This window comes from Onychostoma macrolepis, chromosome 07 (assembly GCF_012432095.1).
Source record: "Onychostoma macrolepis isolate SWU-2019 chromosome 07, ASM1243209v1, whole genome shotgun sequence".
Taxonomy (NCBI): Eukaryota; Metazoa; Chordata; class Actinopteri; order Cypriniformes; family Cyprinidae; genus Onychostoma; species Onychostoma macrolepis.
The window spans coordinates 36,926,775-36,947,795 of record NC_081161.1 but is presented as its reverse complement, the minus strand read 5'-3'; the positions used below and the strand labels follow the sequence as shown (position 1 = coordinate 36,947,795).

The window sequence follows — 21,021 nt, the reverse complement described above, 5'->3', positions numbered from 1 at the left end:
GCACAAAGTGTAAAACAAGAAGGGCGTAACCTTACGAAAAAGAAAACACTGAAATATCGCGGTTGATGCGGTTGTTGCATTCCTCTGCGGTTATGCTCGTCAAAAGCACGGTATTGCAATATTGCGGTTATGGCGACAGCCCTACCCCATACCATCAGAGATGCTGGCTTTTGAACTGAACGCTGATAACACACTGGAAGGTCTCCCTCCTCTTTAGCCCGAAGAGCACGGCGTCTGTGATTTCCAACAAGAATGTCAAATTTGGACTCGTCTGACCATAGAACACTTTTCCACTTTGAAACAGTCCATTTTAAATGAGCCTTGGCCCATAGGACACGACGGCGCTTCTGGACCATGTTCACATATAGCTTCCTTTTTGCATAATAGAGCTTTAATTGGCATCTGCAGATGGCACGGCGGATTGTGTTTACCGATAGTGGTTTCTGAAAGTATTCCTGGGCCCATTTAGTAATGTCAATAACAGAATCATGCCGATGAGTGATGCAGTGTCGTCTGAGGGCCCGAAAACCACGGGCATCCAACAAAGGTCTTCGGCCTTGTCCCTTACGCACAGAGATTTCTCCAGTTTCTCTGAAACTTTTGATGATGTTATGCACTATAGATAATGAGATTTGCAAAGCCTTTGCAATTTGACGTTGAGGAACGTTGTTTTTAAAGTATTCCACAATGTTTTTATGCACTCTTTCACAGATTGGAGAGCCTCTGCCCATCTTTACTTCTGAGACTCTGCCTCTCTAAGACATCCCTTTTATAGCTAATCATGTTACAGACCTGATGTCAATTAACTTAATTAGTTGCTAGATGTTCTCCCAGCTGAATCTTTTCAAAATTTCTTGCTTTTTCAGCCCTTTGTTGCCCCCGTGCCAACTTTTTTGAGACCTGTAGCAGGCATCAAATTTGAAATGAGCTCATTTAGTGGATAAAAGTGTAAAATTTCTCAGTTTAAACATTTGTTATGTTCTCTATGTTCTATTGTGAATAAAATATTGGCTCATGCGATTTGAAAGTCTTTTAGTTTTCATTTTATTCAAATTTTAAAAAATGTCCCAACATTTCCGGAATTCGGGTTGTAACATTTCATTGGTTGGAAATACTGAACGAACACGCCGCATTTACCGAATGAGTCGGTTTTGAATATGAGCAAGGCCCTGATGTTTGTACAAAACAACTTGACGAATCGTTCGAGTGAATGATTTAAAGGGATAGTTAACCCAAAAATGAAAATTCTGTCATTAATTACTCACCCTCATGTCGTTCCGAACCCGTAAGACCTTTGTTCATGTTCGGAACACAAATTAAGATATTTTTGATGGAATCTGAGAGCTCTCTGACCCTCCATAGACTGCAAGGATATTACCATGATCAACACACAGAATTAAACGTAGCAAGGACATCGGTAAAATAGTCCATATGACATCAGGGTTTCAACCGTAATTTTACGAAGCTACGAGAATAATTTTTGTGTGCAAAGAAAACAATAAAAATATAATTTATTCAGCAATTCTTCTCCCCCCCGAGTTATTGTCTTTTGCCATTTTGGAGAGTACCCCAGAACTTAATCAACGCAATGAGCGTTTATGTTCAGCATGTGCGCGCTTTCGCTGAGCGTAATCAGAGTTGTTTACGTTCAGCACCTCTCAGATTCCATCAAAAATATCTTAATTTGTGTTCCGATGATGAACGAAGGTTTTACGGGTTTGGAACAACATGAGGGTGAGCAATTAATGACAGAATTTTTCATTTTTGGGTGAACCAACCCTTCAATGACTCACTCCTAACACAACAGCTGCCACCTACTGGTGTAACCTGCAAAAACGGTTCTGTGAATTACCGTATTGACCCGAATGTAAGACAATGTTTTTTTTCTTGGAAATACATCTGAAAAAACGCGGTCGTCTTATATTCAGGGTCTAGACTTTGACATGTCAATAATACACCCACAACAATAGGTGGTGCCAAAAACGCATAAAACGATCGTGTCATCAAATATGTAATGTAATGTGTGTTGTATAGATCGCGAGTGAAAAAAAAGAAAAAGAAAAGCTTACAACGGCACGAATCATGACATGATTCTACTATGAGATGGATAGACTAAATGTTATATAATTCAGATGGGCTACCTGTTATTTTTATGGTATATCAAAAAGTGTATATTTTTCAGTGTCATTGTTGGTACATTTTACCAGTATTTATCATACTTTCAGAACAAAAATTAAAATAGGAAAAATATGCAATATGAAAATAATTTAAGAAAAAATGTGTTTTACAGAGGGGAAAAAAAACAAGATTTGTTTTTTTCAAAAAAAGCCTTTTTCCAAAAGGTACATCTGGAAAAAGGGGGGTCGTCTTATAATCAGGGTCGTCTTATTCGGGTTAATACGGTAATGTTTTAGTGAACTGATTCAAAAGATCCGAGTCACTGGGATGAACCAACATACAAGCCTGGGAGCAACAGGGAGCATTTCATCGGTCTTTGTCAGGTGACGTCACACTCGTGGAACACGAAGTGCATTATGGGCGCAGCCGCCATTTGTAAGGTATCATTGCTGGTGTGTTCTGTTGGGAGAATTGTGTTGTTCATTTAAAAATAATTCTGTGATAAAATGGTACGTTCTTGTTGTGTGATAGGCTGCAATAGTAAGTCTCACGACAGAAATGTCCGTGGGCTTCCAGAGATTTATAGTTTTTAAATTGTTTACTGGTATATGCGCTTATACCATAAACAAGATAATTAACAATGTCTAAGTATGAGGATGAAGGTAGCAATGCGGGGTCAGCACTCCAACTTACTGCAGTCAGCTCATATGAATCTATGTTCTGAATGGATAACAATTTCTCTAAATAATGGTCCCTGGCATCTTTATCGAGTTTATCTCGGTACGGCCTTTTCTCAATTTTCTTTTGCTTCTCCATGTTTGTGAGTTATATTTACGTCGTATCTAAATATTTATCTTATTAGTTATCTTAGAGTTATCTCATTTACTTTTACTCCTGTAATCTCTTTAATTCTCAGTCAGTAGCGCGATACCTCAAAATGGCGCCGCGGTGACGTCACACACAACAAAACCACGTGTCTGACAAAGACCGATTGGTTGGACGTACTGAATGAACAATGCCCCTTTTATTAAATGAGTCCTTTTGAAAATGAGCGAGGCTGGGATGTTTGTTATACAATACAATATTAACAATTTGGTGAATCAGTTGAGTGAATGATTCAATAACTTGCTTAAAGGTGGTGTAAGTGATTTCTGGTAGCCAATGTTGATATTTCAAATCACCAAAACAAACACGCCCCTACCCCCAAAGGGTCTCGCCCCTATTTTGATAGATCAGCCCCACGCATACGTATGCAACCCAGGCAACGATTAGTTCTGTGAAACAAAGCAAAACCAATGTTACTCACCTACGTTACTGAGAAGAAACAAAGCAATCTCGGCGTCCGATCGCAGGCCTTCCCACTCCTTGCGCTCTCTCCAGCGCTGGAAAGCTAATCCGATATTTACATGGGTCCTACTTCTTGCCTTATCCTAACACTGTGTCTACACCAGTAGAACTCATTATAATCAGTGATGCTGTCTACACTGGATGCGGCGCGACACGGCAAATCCCCGACAGTTAACTGCTGCCACGTTCTATTTATGACATATTGACACAAATTTCAAATGATTTTCAACGGTTGCTTTGGTCCAGTGTAGACAGACTTCAGCTGTTCCGGAGCGGCGCAACACAACACAACAACTGTCGTGTCTGGTGTAGACATGGTGTAAGCCTTCTTTTGTTCCGCAGACGTTTTCCTCTTTTGTTTTTTATCTGCTATCTCTATCTTTCTGTTGTCGCTCAGCTCGGCTAATGTCTGTCCTGTGCACTGAGCGCTCTCTCCTCTGCGTCATGAGTAGACACGCCCCTTACTGCTGATTGGCTACAAGTTTGTTTTGGTACTCGCCCGCCCGACTCAGTTTTCTAAAGCATTTTTGAAAAAATACATTCCCCACCTTTAAGTCATAATAACACAACAGTTGCCACCTACTGGCAGAAAGGGTTCGCAAACGAATCTTTGCCAATAGAACTGATTCAAAAGATTCGAGTCACTTGGACGAATCAAAATTCCCACTTAGTACCACAAAAGCACTCATATGGACATGCCCCAGTAGAAGCGAAGCAGTGGGAAGTCCTGGGCGCCTCTCTTTCGTCACACGCCGCGCTGGCCCGAGCCGAAGAAAAGTTTTTCAAACCCCCATGTGTTTTCGTACGGGGAAAATGTTGTTACAACAGGGTAGCTGTTTGTAGGTGTATTTTAACGGATATCATGACACTTTTGAGCGTTCAAGACATCAAAAGTTAGGCACAACAGCGCTGTTTTTCTTTGTTTATACTGGATGCGCTAGTCGGGGCAGTGTTATTGGATAGTAGTATTGTGGTCTTGGCGAGTTTTCTCAACCCCCTTCTCTCCGGAGCGCTGGCTAACATTAGCAGCATAGCTGCTGCCTCTTCCATACTTTCGTAGAACAACGGGAAAGTTGAGTTGAGTTTGGAGACATGGCGGAGACCAAAATAATTTATCACATTGACGAAGAGGAGACGCCGTACTTGGTGAAAATTCCCATAGCGGCTGAGAAAATCACTTTGCTGGATTTTAAACAAGTTTTGAACAAGCCGAACTACAAATTCTTCTTCAAGTCTATGGACCAGGACTTCGGGTAAGCAAATGCGGGAAAACACACAAAGATGTGCACGAATAGCCAGAACAAAGGAGTTTTTTCCATGTGTAGGAAATAAATCTATTTGTATGTTGTGTCCGATGTTGTTTGTGAGGGTTAGGTAAGGGTTTTCTACGAGAAGGGCACTGTTGTGGGTGGTCTATAGTTTGTATCAAGCCATCACTGTAAAGGAACTGTGTGTCCATGTCTCGACAGAGTTTATCAGTTTCTGCAGTCTTACTTTACATGTATAGGCTAAATGAAAAATACCTTGCCCATAAAATTAGTTATGTCATTCTATTAAGGCTGATGAAGGATATACAAGATATACAATTTCTTAAATAGTTTTTAATATGTACTACCGGTTAAAAGTTTGGAGTCAGCTAAAAACCATTGCTAGTATCCAGCAAGGACACATTAAATTGACCAAAAAAATCTTTTACAGTGTTACAAAAGATTTAGATTTGATATAAATGTTGTATTTTTGAACTTTCTATTAGGGGGGGAAAGAAAAAGGAAAAAAGTGTAACAGTTTCCACAAACACACAACTGTTTTCAACATTAGTAATAAGCTCCAAATCAGCACATTAACATAATTTATGTGAAGTATCACGTGACAATGACAGACTAGGGTAATGGCTATAAAAAAAATTCAACCTTGCCATAACAGGAATAAATTGACATGTTACAATGTATTAAAAGTGAAAACGGTTATTTTAAATGATGATAATTTTCATAATGTTCCTGTTTTTTTTTTTTTTTTTACTGTATTTCTATTAAATAAATGCAGTATTGGTGAGCATAAGAGACCTCTTCAAAAACATTTAAAAAATCTTATCTACCTCAAACGTTTGTTAGTGTGTAATTTGTAGCCATTCTGTTTTCTACCTACACATTAGATCTCATATACCTCTTGTAGTGAAATTCTCATCTTTTCCCTCACTTCTTTGCATACAGGCCAAGTTTTTAGTGTCCCACTGTTCTGCCCGTCCTTTTTCTTAATAAAGAGTGGAGTTCTTTGTCTCTGACTGCATATTTGGCCTGAATCGTCCTGCTATGGACAGAATACCAGCCAATAAATCTCAGCCACGTACTTGTCAGTTATGCATTCTCCAGATGCTACTGGAATGTCTGTGGTAATCTTAGCAAATTAGGATGTTATCATCTGACTGTAAATACTCCATCAATTTGACAGCTTATACACTTAGTTCACGTTGATATGAATCAGAGACATTCACCTGAAGCACTGTAAATGTAGAGCCATTCTAAAATGCATTAATCAGTTGACAGGCAGTATTAAATAAATGTATACTATTTTACATGCTGCTGGACTGTGACAGTGTTTGTTTGTAATATTTATGTTTTATTTGATTTCTATCACAATACACTATTGAAGCTTGTTTCCGCCACAGGATAAAAAGAAAATTAAAAGGTAATTGTGTTTTTAATATATCACAATTCTGTATTTTTTTTTTTCTTCACAATTGCAAAAAGAGTCAGAATTGTGAGAGAAAAGCTCACAATTGAGAAAACAAAATTGAAAAATTTGCAAGATGCATGAGGAAATTTTTTTTTACCCCCTTTGTGACTCTGAGTTTATATCTTGCATTTCTGAGTGAATATCTCACAATTCCGACTGTCACAAAATGTTACAATTTCCTTTTTTACATTTTTATTCCGTGGCAGAAACGGCTTCCATAATATGCATCTACAGACCATAGTATAAAACAATAGAGTAACAGAGGGTCTGTTGTGTCCTTCTCATTAACAATGACAAATTTTCATCATAGTGGAGCTAACATAGTTTTACAGGTAAAAGGATTTGCAAATTAGCATTTTTTTTTTTTTAACACTGGAGCCAAAATGTCAGCCAGCTGTGTCATATTCTAGTAAAATTGTGCTAAATTGGTGTAACTACATTACTGAGATCTGATTTTCCAAGATTTTACCGGGAAAGCGAAATCTGAAGACTTGATCGTTTCTTCTTTTCTGCCATGGAAGAAAGGCTGTGAATGTTGTGGAAAGGGTGGACGTGTGTGTATTATTGTTGAACGGCGTTGGATGTGGATGTAAGCTGATACGGTAGTGGAGTGGGACAGAGAGCAGGCGGCGGCGCTATGATGCTGCAGTGTGTAGAGCCAGCTGTCAGTCTGACTGTGTGTGGCAGGGGCTGGGGTTGCTCCGTGTTTGGGGAGGGATATGGTTGGAGGTTGGAGACGGGCCATTTGCTTAGTGTCTGGGATAGAATCAACAGAAAGAGAGAGAAAGGAGCAGAAGACCCCTTGGTTTCTCCAGGCCCCCTCTACATTCTCTCTGCTGTTTTTTTTTTTAAACATCCCCTTAAGATTACAGACCAGATTGCAGTGCATTTTTATTCCTGTTTCCTTATTTCTCAGACTGTGTTAAGTGCAAATAGTCCAAATTAAAATAAATATCCAAATTGCTGCAGGGCCAAAATGTAACAAACCTAAAGCAGACTTAACAAGCCTAGAACTCATTCTGTTGTAAGAGCTTTTGTTAAAATCAGGTTGTGCTTTGAGTGTGTGTGTGTTATTGTGTTAGAGGTCAAGGGTTGTTTTTCAAGTACAAATGTTGGGCTTAATTAGCATCATTACAGGGTTTGGGGCTGGGATTGTTTCACAAGCGTTAAAATGCAGGAGAGCTTTGCTTTCAGGAAGTGCTTTGTGAAATTGTTGTAGAGTTACATCATCTAGTCAAATGTTTGTTTGGTTGCAGAGAAGAACTAGCAATGGTTAGTGCACTCAGACTGAGATTAGAAAAATAATTTTTTTTAAAAGTCACTTAATATAACTATTAGTGGTATTTCCTAAGGCAAGCATTACTGTTATATTGCTGATACATATTCAAATGCATAACTCTGATTAAACTTTGACATAACGTGCTGCCAGTGCTGCATTGCTACTAATAATATAATTGATCTTGTACATCCATTTTTATGCCTTGCAAATTTAAGCATTTGTTTTTCAGTGCTGTATTCTACTTTGTTATGGCAACAACAGTTCTGCTGAATTGTCAACAAGATGATGTTATCTAGCTGGCTTACATAGATGTGATTTTGTCTTGTGTTGAGTCTTGGAAGCATCAGTAAGAATGTATATACAGTACTGTACAAATATTTGGGGCCATTTCTTATGTTTTTGAAAGAAATCTCTTATGCTCACCAAGATTGAATTTATTTGATCAAAAATACAGTAGAAATTGTAATATTGTGAAATATTATTACAGTTTAAAGTAACTGTTTTCTGTTTTAATGTTTGTAATTCATTTCTGTAATGGCAAAAAGCTGAATTTCATGATCATTCGTGTTTTCTTTATGGAAACAGCAATGTAGTGTTTTTTTCAGGACTCTTCGATGAATGAAAAGTTCAAAAGAACAACATTTATTTGAAATAGAAATGTTTTATGATATTATAAATGTCTGTATTGTCACTTTTGATCAATTTAATGATTATTTGTTGAATAAAAGGAATCATTTATTTAATAATTTATTTAACTTCAGAACAGTAGTGTAAATTTTTTGAGTGAATGTTTATGATCGTGCTTATTTACTTTTTGTAATATAAATATCTCAAGCAAAAATGCAATGATTAAATATTGAGCAGTCTTTTAGGCAAGTAAAAAAATTATAACTGGTCCAATTAGTCAACAGAAAAAAATCCTGAGCCCTTTTACTGTTCTACAGAAATGAATTCACCTCAGATTGTATGGCTTGTGGATGAGATGTGTGACTATTACATTAGTGTTCAAAAGTGCAAATATTTCCATAGTCATATTTAGGAGGGAGCAGAGTGAGGGACCAGAATATGATATAAAATTGGAGTATTAACAATAAATATGAAACAGCATTGTGATAATACATTTTGTGTGTGTGTGTGCGCAAGCACTCATATTTTCTTAATATATTGTAAAAATCTATTATATACAATTAGTTCATAAGTAAATTCAAAATAGCCTCTGCATGCATTTATGTATAAATACATAAATCTGACAAAATGTGTGTTCCTTCATTTTAATTCTGTCTCTCTTTGGTAATTGTGTCTGCTCAGGGTAGTGAAGGAGGAGATCTCAGACGACAGTGCCAAGCTGCCATGCTTCAACGGAAGAGTTGTCTCCTGGGTAAGAACTGTTCCTGTTCCAGTTCTGTCTGTCAGTCAGCAGTAGCTTCCCCCCCAAATGGTGAATTTATTTATTTAAAAAAAAAATTTTTTTTTTTTGTGAAACTGTACTCTCATATGATGCTTAATGGTGTCATAACAGTTCTCGGTTTTATAAGTGCAAACTGCACCATTTCATTAAACCTTGCTGAAGCTCCTCATCCCTGTAGCGACACATAACAGGGCTGTTTTGATTTATGTCAGTGAATCTTTAAAGAGCACCAGGAGTTTGTGTCAGGCCCTTCACACGGAGACTGAAATCCAGTCTCGTCTAAAAGCCCTCAAAGAAAAGCAGGTGCTTAAGTCAAAAGGCTTGGACGAAATCAGACCCACTGGGATGGAAATAGTAGACTACTGTCAGGATAGCTCAAGGTCCCTTGAGAAGGAGTGTACAATAACCTAGCATCCATTAGCATGAAGAAAGGAGAAGGCCATACAATGTTACTGTATGTGGCCTCTTATAACGCATCTGATGTGTCTTTCTTTTCTCAAGTACATGACTTTAACTGCTTTAATGCAGTGTTTTGTCTCAGATTGTGAAGATTGTTGATGTTTTTGTTTATTGTTAACTAACATTTTCTATTGCAATTCTATTCAAGCTTTTTAAAAAGCTTGATCTCCCCAGACTGAGCTGAATAGAGTTTCCTGTCTGCTTGCAGCTATTTACCTCTCCAGCTTGATCCTCGTTTAAATTGTAGTTACATAAAACCCAGACACTGGATATGTTTGACCTGAAGCATTGTGTGATCAGTTTTACACTTTTGAATGAGCTCCACAAGTATGTGTTGGGTAAAAAATAATGTGTTGTTATTGTCATTAGATCTTTTCCCGGTCCTTTTTGGCTCCTTGTTTTTTATGGATCACATTCACTCTCACACCAATCTTCTCTCTTTCTGTTAGCTGGTGTCCTCAGATACCCCAGCAGCAGAACCCCCAGCCCCTCCAGTAGAGGTCCAGTCTCAGCCCTCACCTCCTCCTCCTCCCCTGCCTCCGCCTCCTGCTGAGAGGACAGGGGGCATTGGAGACTCCAGACCTCCTTCCTTCCAGTATGTTAATCTGCATCTCTGTTTCTCGCCATGAATGTCATTTTGTGGATGCTGTCTGCAGCAGTACTCACTCTCTCAGTCTCTTAAAATACACTTTCTTATAAGTTGTCGGAATGGGAGTCAGTGACTCACTTTTTTGTTTTTTTACATTTCAAAACATACTCCCTGTATCATGGATTAGTCAAAATATGTCAGACGTTTGCTCTGGAAGATAAAACAGGACATGTTTATGAGTTTAACAAAATGTTTAGAAAAATCAACTTTGCCATTACAGGAATGAATTGCATTTTAAAATAAATTAAAACAGAAAACAATTAGTTTTAAATCATAATAATATTTCAAAATATTAATGTTTTTACTGTATTTTGATAAACCAAATGTATTAAAGTTTTAAAAACATTAAAAACTCTTGAACAGTAGTGTAAAGCATGATACGTGATAGGGTAATCCAATATTTTTTTTTTGTGTATAAAGTACCCACAACAATGAAATGTCTGAAATGTTGTCTTGAAATGTAAGCTGGTAAATGAAAATAGCTGTTAAAAAAGTAAGACATAAAATGTATTTTAGTGAAATTGTTTATTCCTAAAACTAGTGAAAAAATGCTAATGAAACATGACAAAATACTTATATTCAAGATCAATTGAATGATTCCCCCTCCCCAGTGTAGGTCCTTTGCTCTCAATTTCTTATCAGAGATTGGTTTGCTAGAGACAGCTTGCTTTTAAAAATTTAAGGTTCACTCAGCATGCAGAGATGTACAGATGTGTCATGAATGTAAATCATTGCATAATGCGTGTGTGTATGTGTGTGCGCGCACAGTCCCAACACTGCAGGCAGCCTGGAGTCCTTAGATGATCAGACAGAGACGGAGTCAGTCGTGTCTTTCAGGAGAGAGAGACCTCGACCCAGAGAGAGCTTGGACCAACATGGTCTGTTCTGTTGTCTATGTTGCTAATAATTTTTGTCAATTATATCAACAGTCTTTCATTACATTGACAAAGCAGTCCATGTTCATTTTGCTGTACTCTTTCTGTTTTTGTTTCAGGGCCACGTATGAATGGGCAGTCCCGTATGGACCGACACCTGGCTGGCTATGAGAGTGCTACTACAGTGATGAGCAGTGAACTGGACACCACAAGCTTCTGTGATTCAGATGACGATGATACGATGAGCAGGTCAGAGCAAGTGTACTTGATTAAAGATTAGATTGGGGTTGGAAATATTTTGTAGTGTCAAGAAAATTACACGCATCACCTTTTAAAGAAGTCCACTTCAGTCAGATCTCTGGTTTTGAGCTATACATGTAATTTATTTTCTTTTAAATGCCGGAAGGTTATATTTCTGTTATCTGAATCAAATGATTGAACTTTATAAGAGCGTATCAGCATCTGTGCGTGCTTTTAGTTCACTGGTGGGTCACGATCCAAAAATGGGTTTTGATCTGTTCTGATAGGTTTGCATGCAGCATGGGGAACAATGTTAAATGCAAATACTGTAATGTGCATAACTATATATAGACCAATAGACTTATCTTTTGTTTTTGATGTCAAAAACCACACTTCCAATCAAACTATACAATATTTTGATGCAAATTCATCTGTCACTTGGTAGAAGACAAAAGGCAGGTGCCACCATGACCTAGATTAGATTAAATAGACACTCATTTGTGATATGTATGAATATGGTTTTAGGTAGTGAATTATTGGCTGCTGACAGCATGAAACCATTGAAATTCAGTCTAAAAATCTAATAAATGACTTATATTCAAGATCAATTGAATGATTCCCCTCCCAGTGTAGGTCCTTTGCTCTCAATTTCTTATCAGAGATTGGTTTGCTAGAGACAGCTTGCTTTTAAAAATTTAAGGTTCACTCAGCATGCAGAGATGTACAGATGTGTCATGAATGTAAATCATTGCATAATGCGTGTGTGTATGTGTGTGCGCCAAGACAGTCCCAACACTGCAGGCAGCCTGGAGTCCTTAGATGATCAGACAGAGACGGAGTCAGTCGTGTCTTTCAGGAGAGAGAGACCTCGACCCAGAGAGAGCTTGGACCAACATGGTCTGTTCTGTTGTCTATGTTGCTAATAATTTTGTCAATTATATCAACAGTCTTTCATTACATTGACAAAGCAGTCCATGTTCATTTTGCTGTACTCTTTCTGTTTTTGTTTCAGGGCCACGTATGAATGGGCAGTCCCGTATGGACCGACACCTGGCTGGCTATGAGAGTGCTACTACAGTGATGAGCAGTGAACTGGACACCACAAGCTTCTGTGATTCAGATGACGATGATACGATGAGCAGGTCAGAGCAAGTGTACTTGATTAAAGATTAGATTGGGGTTGGAAATATTTTGTAGTGTCAAGAAAATTACACGCATCACCTTTTAAAGAAGTCCACTTCAGTCAGATCTCTGGTTTTGAGCTATACATGTAATTTATTTTCTTTTAAATGCCGGAAGGTTATATTTCTGTTATCTGAATCAAATGATTGAACTTTATAAGAGCGTATCAGCATCTGTGCGTGCTTTTAGTTCACTGGTGGGTCACGATCCAAAAATGGGTTTTGATCTGTTCTGATAGGTTTGCATGCAGCATGGGGAACAATGTTAAATGCAAATACTGTAATGTGCATAACTATATATAGACCAATAGACTTATCTTTTGTTTTTGATGTCAAAAACCACACTTCCAATCAAACTATACAATATTTTGATGCAAATTCATCTGTCACTTGGTAGAAGACAAAAGGCAGGTGCCACCATGACCTAGATTAGATTAAATAGACACTCATTTGTGATATGTATGAATATGGTTTTTAGGTAGTGAATTATTGGCTGCTGACAGCATGAAACCATTGAAATTCAGTCTAAAAATCTAATAAATGACTTATTTTTATGTTTGTGTTATGTTAGGTTTCCATTTGATGTGTATATAATAAAATCTGTATCCTGAAGCATAACCAGTTGAGAAGCACTGATTAGTCAGTATTGCAATTTATGCCTTGATTATGAATGTTTATTTTACTGAATGTTTGTGATCAGGTTCAGCAGCTCCACTGAACAGAGCACAGCGTCTAGATTGCTGAAACGCCATCGCAGACGCAGGAAACAGCGCCCACGGCTGGAGAGAGTATGAAACACCCATATGATTAAATTTAAGGGGGTCCATCAAAAATGACAAATCTCTTATTTAGTCACACTTCAAACCTCTGACTTTTTTTTTTTTTTTTTTTTATAGAACAGAAATAATGATGTTTTGAAAAATGTTGGTAACCAAACACTTTTGGTTTCTATTTACATCCATTCAATTTTCCATATGATGTCCATAAAATGGAAGTCGGTGGGAACTGAAACGGTTTGGTTACCAACATTCTTCAAAATATCATATTTTATGTTCAACAGAAGAAAGTCATACTGGTTTGGAACCATAAAGGGTGTAAATGATGAAATAATTTGAATGATTGGATGGACTATCCCTTTAAGTATTTGATACAGTTAAGAAATTTGTTTTATTTAACTGAGTTTTGATGAGTTCTTGTTTGTATTTTGTTATAGGCTTCCTCTTTCAGCAGCGTGACAGATTCAACAATGTCCCTAAACATTATTACAGTCACCCTTAACATGGGTCAGTGCCATTTTTTACTTGTTCCACCTGCTATTTATTATGTATTATGTTTAATTCATAACATGCTCCATTCTGTTTGTTGTGTCCTACAGAGAAGTATAATTTCTTGGGCATCAGTATAGTGGGTCAGAGTAATGAGAGAGGTGATGGAGGCATCTACATTGGCTCCATCATGAAGGGAGGAGCTGTAGCTGCAGACGGACGCATTGAACCTGGAGACATGCTGCTGCAGGTGTGTGTTTGTGTACACATTGATAGGAAAGAAGTGGTTAGTGCTGGGAAATCAGGAACAAAGTGAAACCTGCACATCGTGTTATCTATTTAATGGAGGATCACCTTGTCAGATGAGTGACGTGATTATTTTAATTCCTGTCAAACTTAAATGCTCAACATTACAATCTGAAACACTATTCTCTGGCCACACCCAGCTTTAAGACACAAACATTGCGGCCGTTTCAGTAGTAATTAGCTCTAAACAAAAGATCAGTACTTTCACCGCTGCAGGGTTAATGCAGTTCTGTTCTAATTACCGCTTCTGATGTTTGTTAGACGGGTTGTTTCACTGTTGTCTTTTTTTTCTGTGCAGGTGAATGACATCAACTTTGAGAACATGAGTAATGATGATGCAGTCAGGGTGCTCCGTGAGATTGTCCATAAACCTGGGTGAGTCTGTGAGAGCTGCTCATAGGAATGCCCCATTTTTGAAATATACAATTTCTCTATTTCTGACAAAAAAACTGAATCTTTTTATGGCTGGTACAACAGAATGAAGAGCAAAAAAAACACTTTAGTGGTAAAATTGGAGGTTTAGCAGTGTATTTTATCTTTTGTTGGGCTGCCACAGAAGATGATTGATTTATCTATTTTTACATCCTTTCAAATCAAGACTCAAAAAAATCCCATTGGTTTCCCCTGGTCAATACAACATTGTGGTGCAGTTCATGTGCACTTTTCTTATAAATATTGCTATTTAATCCAATTATTCTCACATAACTCGAAGGGAGAATCACAGTAGGAGGATGATGTATTGCACTCTGTGCAAGTTATTATTAGTAAAAATATATTAGTAAACAGTAATATATAACCTGCATTGTTATATCATCACTTTTATTCTGTTAGACCCATCACCCTGACTGTGGCAAAATGTTGGGACCCCTCTCCACAAGGTTATTTCACCCTGCCACGCAGTGAGTATCATATTAATTCCTGTTTCATTTATGAATTAGATGTAAAACTATAATTATATATAATATTTTTATATTTACTTCATACAGCTCAATATATTACTGTTCAAAAGTTTGGGATCAGGGCTTTTTTTTTTTTTTAAAGGAAATTAATTTATTCAGCAGGGATGCATTAAATTGGTCAAAAAGAACAGTAAAGATATTTATAATGTTTTCTCTTCATCAAAGAATCATGTATCAATGACTCCACCCACATATTAAGCGACACAACTGTTTTCACCATTGATAATAATAAGACATGTTTCTTGAGCACCAAATCAGCATATAAGAATGATTTTTGAAGGATCATGTGACACTGAAGACTGGAGTAATGACTGATGAAAATTTAGCTTCACCATCACAGGACTAAATTATGTTTTTAAAATATATTAAATTAGAAAACGTTTTGAAATAAAACATTATTTTGAATTGTAATAAAAGTTCACAATATTCCAGTTTTCACAGTACTTTTGGTCAAATAAATGCAGCCTTGGTGAGCAGAAGTGACTTCTTTCAAAAACATTTAAAAGTCCTACTGACCTTAAACGTTTCAGTAGTGTTGTAAATGTATAATTTAGTTTTTATCATGTTATTTGTTTATCTAACATCCTTCCCCATATTGTGTCTTAGATGAGCCAATCCAGCCCATAGATCCAGCAGCATGGATCAATCATTCAGTGGCTCTCACAGGGGTGTTTCCGTCCTACCCGAGCAGCACAATCACCTCCAGCTCATCTGTCACTGAAACTGAACGTGAGTATTGCGCTTATGTCTTCTTTACTTTTTCCTGACCTTTGTTTTACAAGCACACTATTATTTCATCTCTCTTTCTCTGCCTGTAGGCTTTGATGAGTTCAACCTGTCTCTTCGCTCTGACATGGCATCAGTTGCTAAGGCCATGGCATCTCCTGAGTCCGGTCTGGAGGTCAGAGACCGAATGTGGCTGAAGATCACCATTCCCAATGCTTTCTTAGGTCAGAGACGTTTAACTGAGACTGTATTTACACACCGTGCCTAAATGATCTTTGTGACTGAGACAAATGGACCTTCAATCTAATCCTGTGTTTGTTTTTCTCTGACTTTATGATGTAGGTTCAGATGTGGTTGAGTGGTTGTATCATCACATTGATGGCTTTCAGGACAGACGGGAAGCCCGTAAATATGCCAGTAACCTACTAAAGGCTGGTTTCATCAGACACACTGTTAACAAGATCACTTTCTCTGAACAGTGTTATTACATATTTGGAGACTTCAGTAACTGTGAAAATTGTAAGTAAAATCAGCTTCTATTGTAGATAAGATAAGATAAAAAAAACATATACATACAGCAAAATAAACATTATTTTTGGTTAAATGCATACATGTTATTTAATCTCTCAATTTTTTCCCTCTCAGACATGGCCAACCTTTCTCTTAATGATAACGATGGTTCCAGCGGTGCTTCAGACCAGGACACTCTGGCGCCTCTTCCATTACCAGGGGCAACACCGTGGCCTCTGCTCCACTCTTTCACGTACCAGTACCCTCACCCTTATTCCACCCAGCCACCTCCTTATCATGAGCTCTCCAACTACAGCTACGGCCCAGGCAGTGCAGGCAGCCAGCACAGTGAAGGTAACAAACTACACTGACCCTTTCAGGCACAAAATGTATGGAAATGCGTGAACAAATTGTTAAAGATTTCATGAATCAGAGCTTAATAAAATTCACATACACTACCGTTCAAAGGTTTGGGGCCAGTAAGGTCATTTTCTTCTTTTTAATTTATTCTTTATCAATTTATTCTTTTATTTAGCAAGGTTTCATTAAATTAATTGAAAGTGACAGTAATACATTTACATTTAGTCATTTAGCAGACCCTTTTATCCAAAGCAACTTACAAATGAGGACAATAGAAGCAATCAGCAAAAGAGCAATAAAATGCAAGTGCTATGACAAGTCTAGGTTAGCCCAACCCAGTACACGTAGCAAGGTTTATATATATATATGAAGAGTTCATTTGCCGGTAACTGTTAGGTAAAAAAATACAGCTAACTAACACAATAAAACACAATAAAAACATGATAACATAATAAAAAACATAATTTTTAAAAATGTAAAAAACTGAGTTATCTGTTTTTGCAAATAAACTCTTCATATACACACAACACACATAATATATGTATGTGTACTGTGTATATTTCTCATGTGTATATATAAATACACACACATGCATGTATAGATTTCAGAAAAATATTATTTTTATATATTATATATATTTATAATATAAATTATATGAATATAAATATAGACATGTAAATACATGTATTTACAAAATATATACTGTATGTCTGTGTATCTTTTATATATATATATATATATATATATATATATATATATATATATATATATATATATATATATATATATATATATATATATACACACACACAGAACACACATTATACAAACAAAAACTTTTATTTTGGGTGCGATTAATCATTTGACAGCACTAATATGCACACAAAGAAAACAAGTGGATAGAATACAAAAGAATATAGAAAGCTTTTTTAGACAAGCAAGCAGTTAGAAAACAAATAGAGAGTGCAAGTTATAGAGGATCAAGTGTTTTTTTTTAAATGAAAAAATAAGACACAGATAAAATAGAATTAGAACAGAGAGTGCTAGAGTTAGAGGGTCAAATAAAGATGGAAGAGAAGAGACGTTTTTAACTAATGTTTTAGATAATATTATTAATAGTAATAACATATACATTGCTATACAAAAATTTTTTAAATACTGTTCTTTTCTACTTTCTATTCATCCAAGAATCCTGAAAAAAATGTATTAAGCAGCACAAATGTTCAACATCGATGATAATTAGAAATGTTTCTTAAATGCCAAATTGGCATATTGAAATGATTTCTGAAGGATCATGTGACACTGAAGACTGGAGTAATGATGCTGAAAATTCAGCTTTGCCATCACTTTAGCTTTGCCATTTTTTACAGTTACTGTTTTTACTTGTTTTTTTGTTTTTTTTAAATACAGCCTCACAATGAGACATGTTTTCAAAACTATTAAAAAATGTTTTACTTTTGAATGGTAGTGTATATCCATTGATTGTCATTATGGAACTAAAACTGAGAAAACTCTGTACAAATATGCTGCACTTCATTTACTTAACTAATTTTTATTAGTATTTATTAAGTTTTGTTGTTTTTATCTGTGTTATTTAAAATTGATATAATATGGTATATTAGTCAAAATAATTTTTAAAAACATTTTACGTTCTGACTTGTAAAACACTATATGCTTCATTTTATTTAAATTAATAGTGGAATACATATATAATGTATTATTAATATTAAACTTCAAAGTTGCCACGACAATCAGCATGCATCTTGTATTCTAGTCGCCATGTGAAAAGAAGTTTTTGTGCCCCTGTTAACACGTGTTGTGTTCTTGTCTCTTTCTCTCAGGGAGTCACAGCAGTGGCTCCACACGCAGTGACGGAGAGAAGAGAAGGGGCAGTAAAAGCGTATCTGGCAGTACGGCGGGCGGTAGTGTACGTGACGATAAATCTCCAGGTGGGGGCGGGGCTGACTCGCGTTCTGGCAGCGGCAGCGAATCAGATTACTCTGTTCGCAGCAGCCTGAGACGAGACCACGGCTCAGCCACGCCCAGCGAACACAGTCGCTCCAGTCAGCGCTCGAGCCAGCGCTCGCATCATCGCGTTCCTCCACCTGCTCATCTCACCCCATATCCGCCTGGAATCCCCATCCCCTACAACCCAATGATGGTGATGATGGTGCCCCAACATCCACACCCACACCTAGCACTTGGAGCCCCGCACCCACAAACGCCTACTTTGCCGCCCCACCCTGGCTTGCCGCCCTCCGGCACCCCTGGTGGGCCTCCAGGAGCTCCACCGACCCGAGACCTGGGCTCCGTCCCGCCTGAGCTGACAGCCTCTAGGCAGTCTTTCCACTTGGCTATGGGCAACCCCAGTGAGTTTTTTGTGGATGTGATGTAATGAAGGATGTAGCCGTCGATGTACAGGTGAAGGAGTGAATGCAGAGAGGTTTGTAGTCACATGATAACTGTGAGTTCCACTCTGTGACTGACAGAGATGTAGTTTACTGTATCAGTGCAGCTCTTTAGAGTTAGTGTTTGTCCTTGACGGTAGGAACAGGGTTTACGGAAGGGTAGGGAGTCTTGCGTAGCACAGACTTCAGCATCTATTTTGTCTTTGTGGTATTAACCTCAACAGGGTCTGGCCTTCTTAAATGACTGAAAAAAAAAATTGGTGTATTTTTCAGAGTCCTGTTATTTTCCTTAAATGTTTCCACAAATTCCTCAAAGGCCTTTGATAAGGATCTCATGATTTTCCAGAAAACATTTCTTAAAGCAAATTCAATTCGCTTTACACACCTTTTAAATGACCAACATCATATTCAGTAGAATTATAACTTTAATTTTAAGGAAACCATTCTATAAAAAAAAAGTATGGAAGCTTGTTTCAGTCACGGGATAAAAACATAAACAGGCAATTGCAACTTTTATCTAACAATTTAGACTTTTTTTTTCTTGAAGTTCTGAGAAGAAAAGTCTAAATTGTGAGATATAAACTCCCAATTGCGATGGGGAAAAAGTCAAAATTGTGCGATTTAAAAGTGACCTTTCTTATTTTTAAAAAAACTAACGGCGAGATGCAACCTCAGAATTCAGAGAAAAAAATCTGAATTACAGGATATAACCTCGGAATTGCGAGTCAGTCAGAATTCTGTTTATATTTCAAAACTTTTTTTTTTTTTTTTTTTTCTTAGAATTGCAAAGGGGGAAAAATATGAATTGTGAGATAAAAAGTCCAAATTAGCTTCGGGCTTCCATAATAAAATGTATGCCTTCAAAAACCTTTAAAAGGATTTAAATGTTTGCAACAATCGATCTGGTGTATTATGTCTTTAAGTATTGCTTTAAAGTGTACCAAGGAATTCTGAAAGCTTTTCTCTCATGTACTATATACTGTACACTTTAAAAATTGCCTTTGTAAACTGTCTTTGTACAGCTGAATGGAGTCAGGGTTCATGGAAACAAATATTTGATTGTGAATTTCTGAGATTAAGAACTCTTCTGATTCCTGGTGTTAGAAAGCAATCCCTTTCAAAGACTTGCTGGTACCCTTCTAAATAGGCAGACTATACAATGATCGTACTAAAACGGTACATGCAGAGGAAGTTTTAACCCCATAAAGGTACTTTCTGGGTAGAATGGGTTGTTTATTCTATTTTCTACTCCAGAGCTTTTTTTGACTCTTTGTATGACTGATAATCATAGCGCCTTTTCATTTGAGTTTATAGATATACAGGTACAAGTATACAGGTGCTACCTAAAGACTGAGTCTCAATGGAATGCCATGTTGAAGTGTTACATTTTGAATATCATCAGATACTGTCACTTTTGCATGTCTTCACTCCAAATAAATTTGATAGAATTAACTCTGAAACTAGTCATTTTTTTTCTCTGAGAATTGTTCATTGTTTGATGTCTTGTCTTTGTGTTTTAGTTTCAATTTTTATTTTATGTACAAGGAATAGTATTTATATGTACCACTACTGTATCAATGTTTTATAGCATTACACCCTAAGTTGTTGAAATTTAATGTAAAAAAGAACAAAATTTGGGTTTTTATTTCTGCAAAATGTTTTCTTCCAGTGCAGCTCTTAAATCTCTTTCTCTATCCCTCATTATCAAACTGTTGCTTTGGGATCACCCACAACACATGCCAGAATCAATGGCATTGTGAGTCAAATGTGGTGTGATTCATTAAGGTGCGTTTTTTACATTTATTGCAAATGAAACTTAAGAATTTACTTTGTGTTGTTAGTGTGATTTTCACTTTTGCAGTTTGACAGGCTTTGTCACAAACTGCCATGGGAAAAAAAAAATCTAAAGAAAAAATAATTTTTCTCATTTTGTTCTCAGCTTGAAAAAAACAAAACAAAAAAACACTACATTTTAACTTAAAAAAATTAAGTAGCATGCAGATTTGGAACAACATGAGGCTAAGTAAATAATCTTTTGAATTTGCACTTGATATTTCTCTGTTGTCTTGCTGTTGGGTCATTGTGTTCAACCGTGGAAATGTTTAATAGCCTTTTTGTAATCAAGACTTTGTAAGCTTAACTTAAGTGTTAATAAGAATTATTACTATCAATTATTTTAAGCTATTATGTTTTAGGTA

General features: G+C 36.8%; 1 protein-coding gene across 1 annotated transcript; it reads left to right on the top strand.

The window, feature by feature from the left end:
* Positions 1–3,444: 3,444 nt before the first annotated feature.
* Positions 3,445–20,275, top strand: dvl2 (dishevelled segment polarity protein 2). Its single transcript, XM_058780402.1, has 15 exons — positions 3,445–4,718; positions 8,786–8,855; positions 9,794–9,939; positions 10,762–10,871; positions 10,988–11,117; positions 12,990–13,077; positions 13,503–13,572; positions 13,665–13,804; positions 14,159–14,235; positions 14,692–14,759; positions 15,426–15,548; positions 15,638–15,769; positions 15,888–16,064; positions 16,191–16,409; positions 18,257–20,275. Exons 1-15 carry the CDS (start codon positions 4,558–4,560, stop codon positions 18,808–18,810), a joined length of 2,265 nt encoding a protein of 754 aa, XP_058636385.1. The 5' UTR covers positions 3,445–4,557; the 3' UTR covers positions 18,811–20,275.
* Positions 20,276–21,021: the final 746 nt, after the last annotated feature.

What these genes read in the sequence shown, in the direction of transcription:
- dvl2 (XM_058780402.1), top strand. Translation starts at nt 4,558, where the DNA reads ATGGCGGAGACCAAAATAATTTATCACATTGACGAAGAGGAGACGCCG. An exon ending in GAGATTGTCCATAAACCTGG is followed by an intron (nt 14,236 to 14,691) that starts GTGAGTCTGTGA and finishes TTATTCTGTTAG; the next exon opens with ACCCATCACCCTGACTGTGG. An exon ending in CATTCCCAATGCTTTCTTAG is followed by an intron (nt 15,770 to 15,887) that starts GTCAGAGACGTT and finishes TTTATGATGTAG; the next exon opens with GTTCAGATGTGGTTGAGTGG.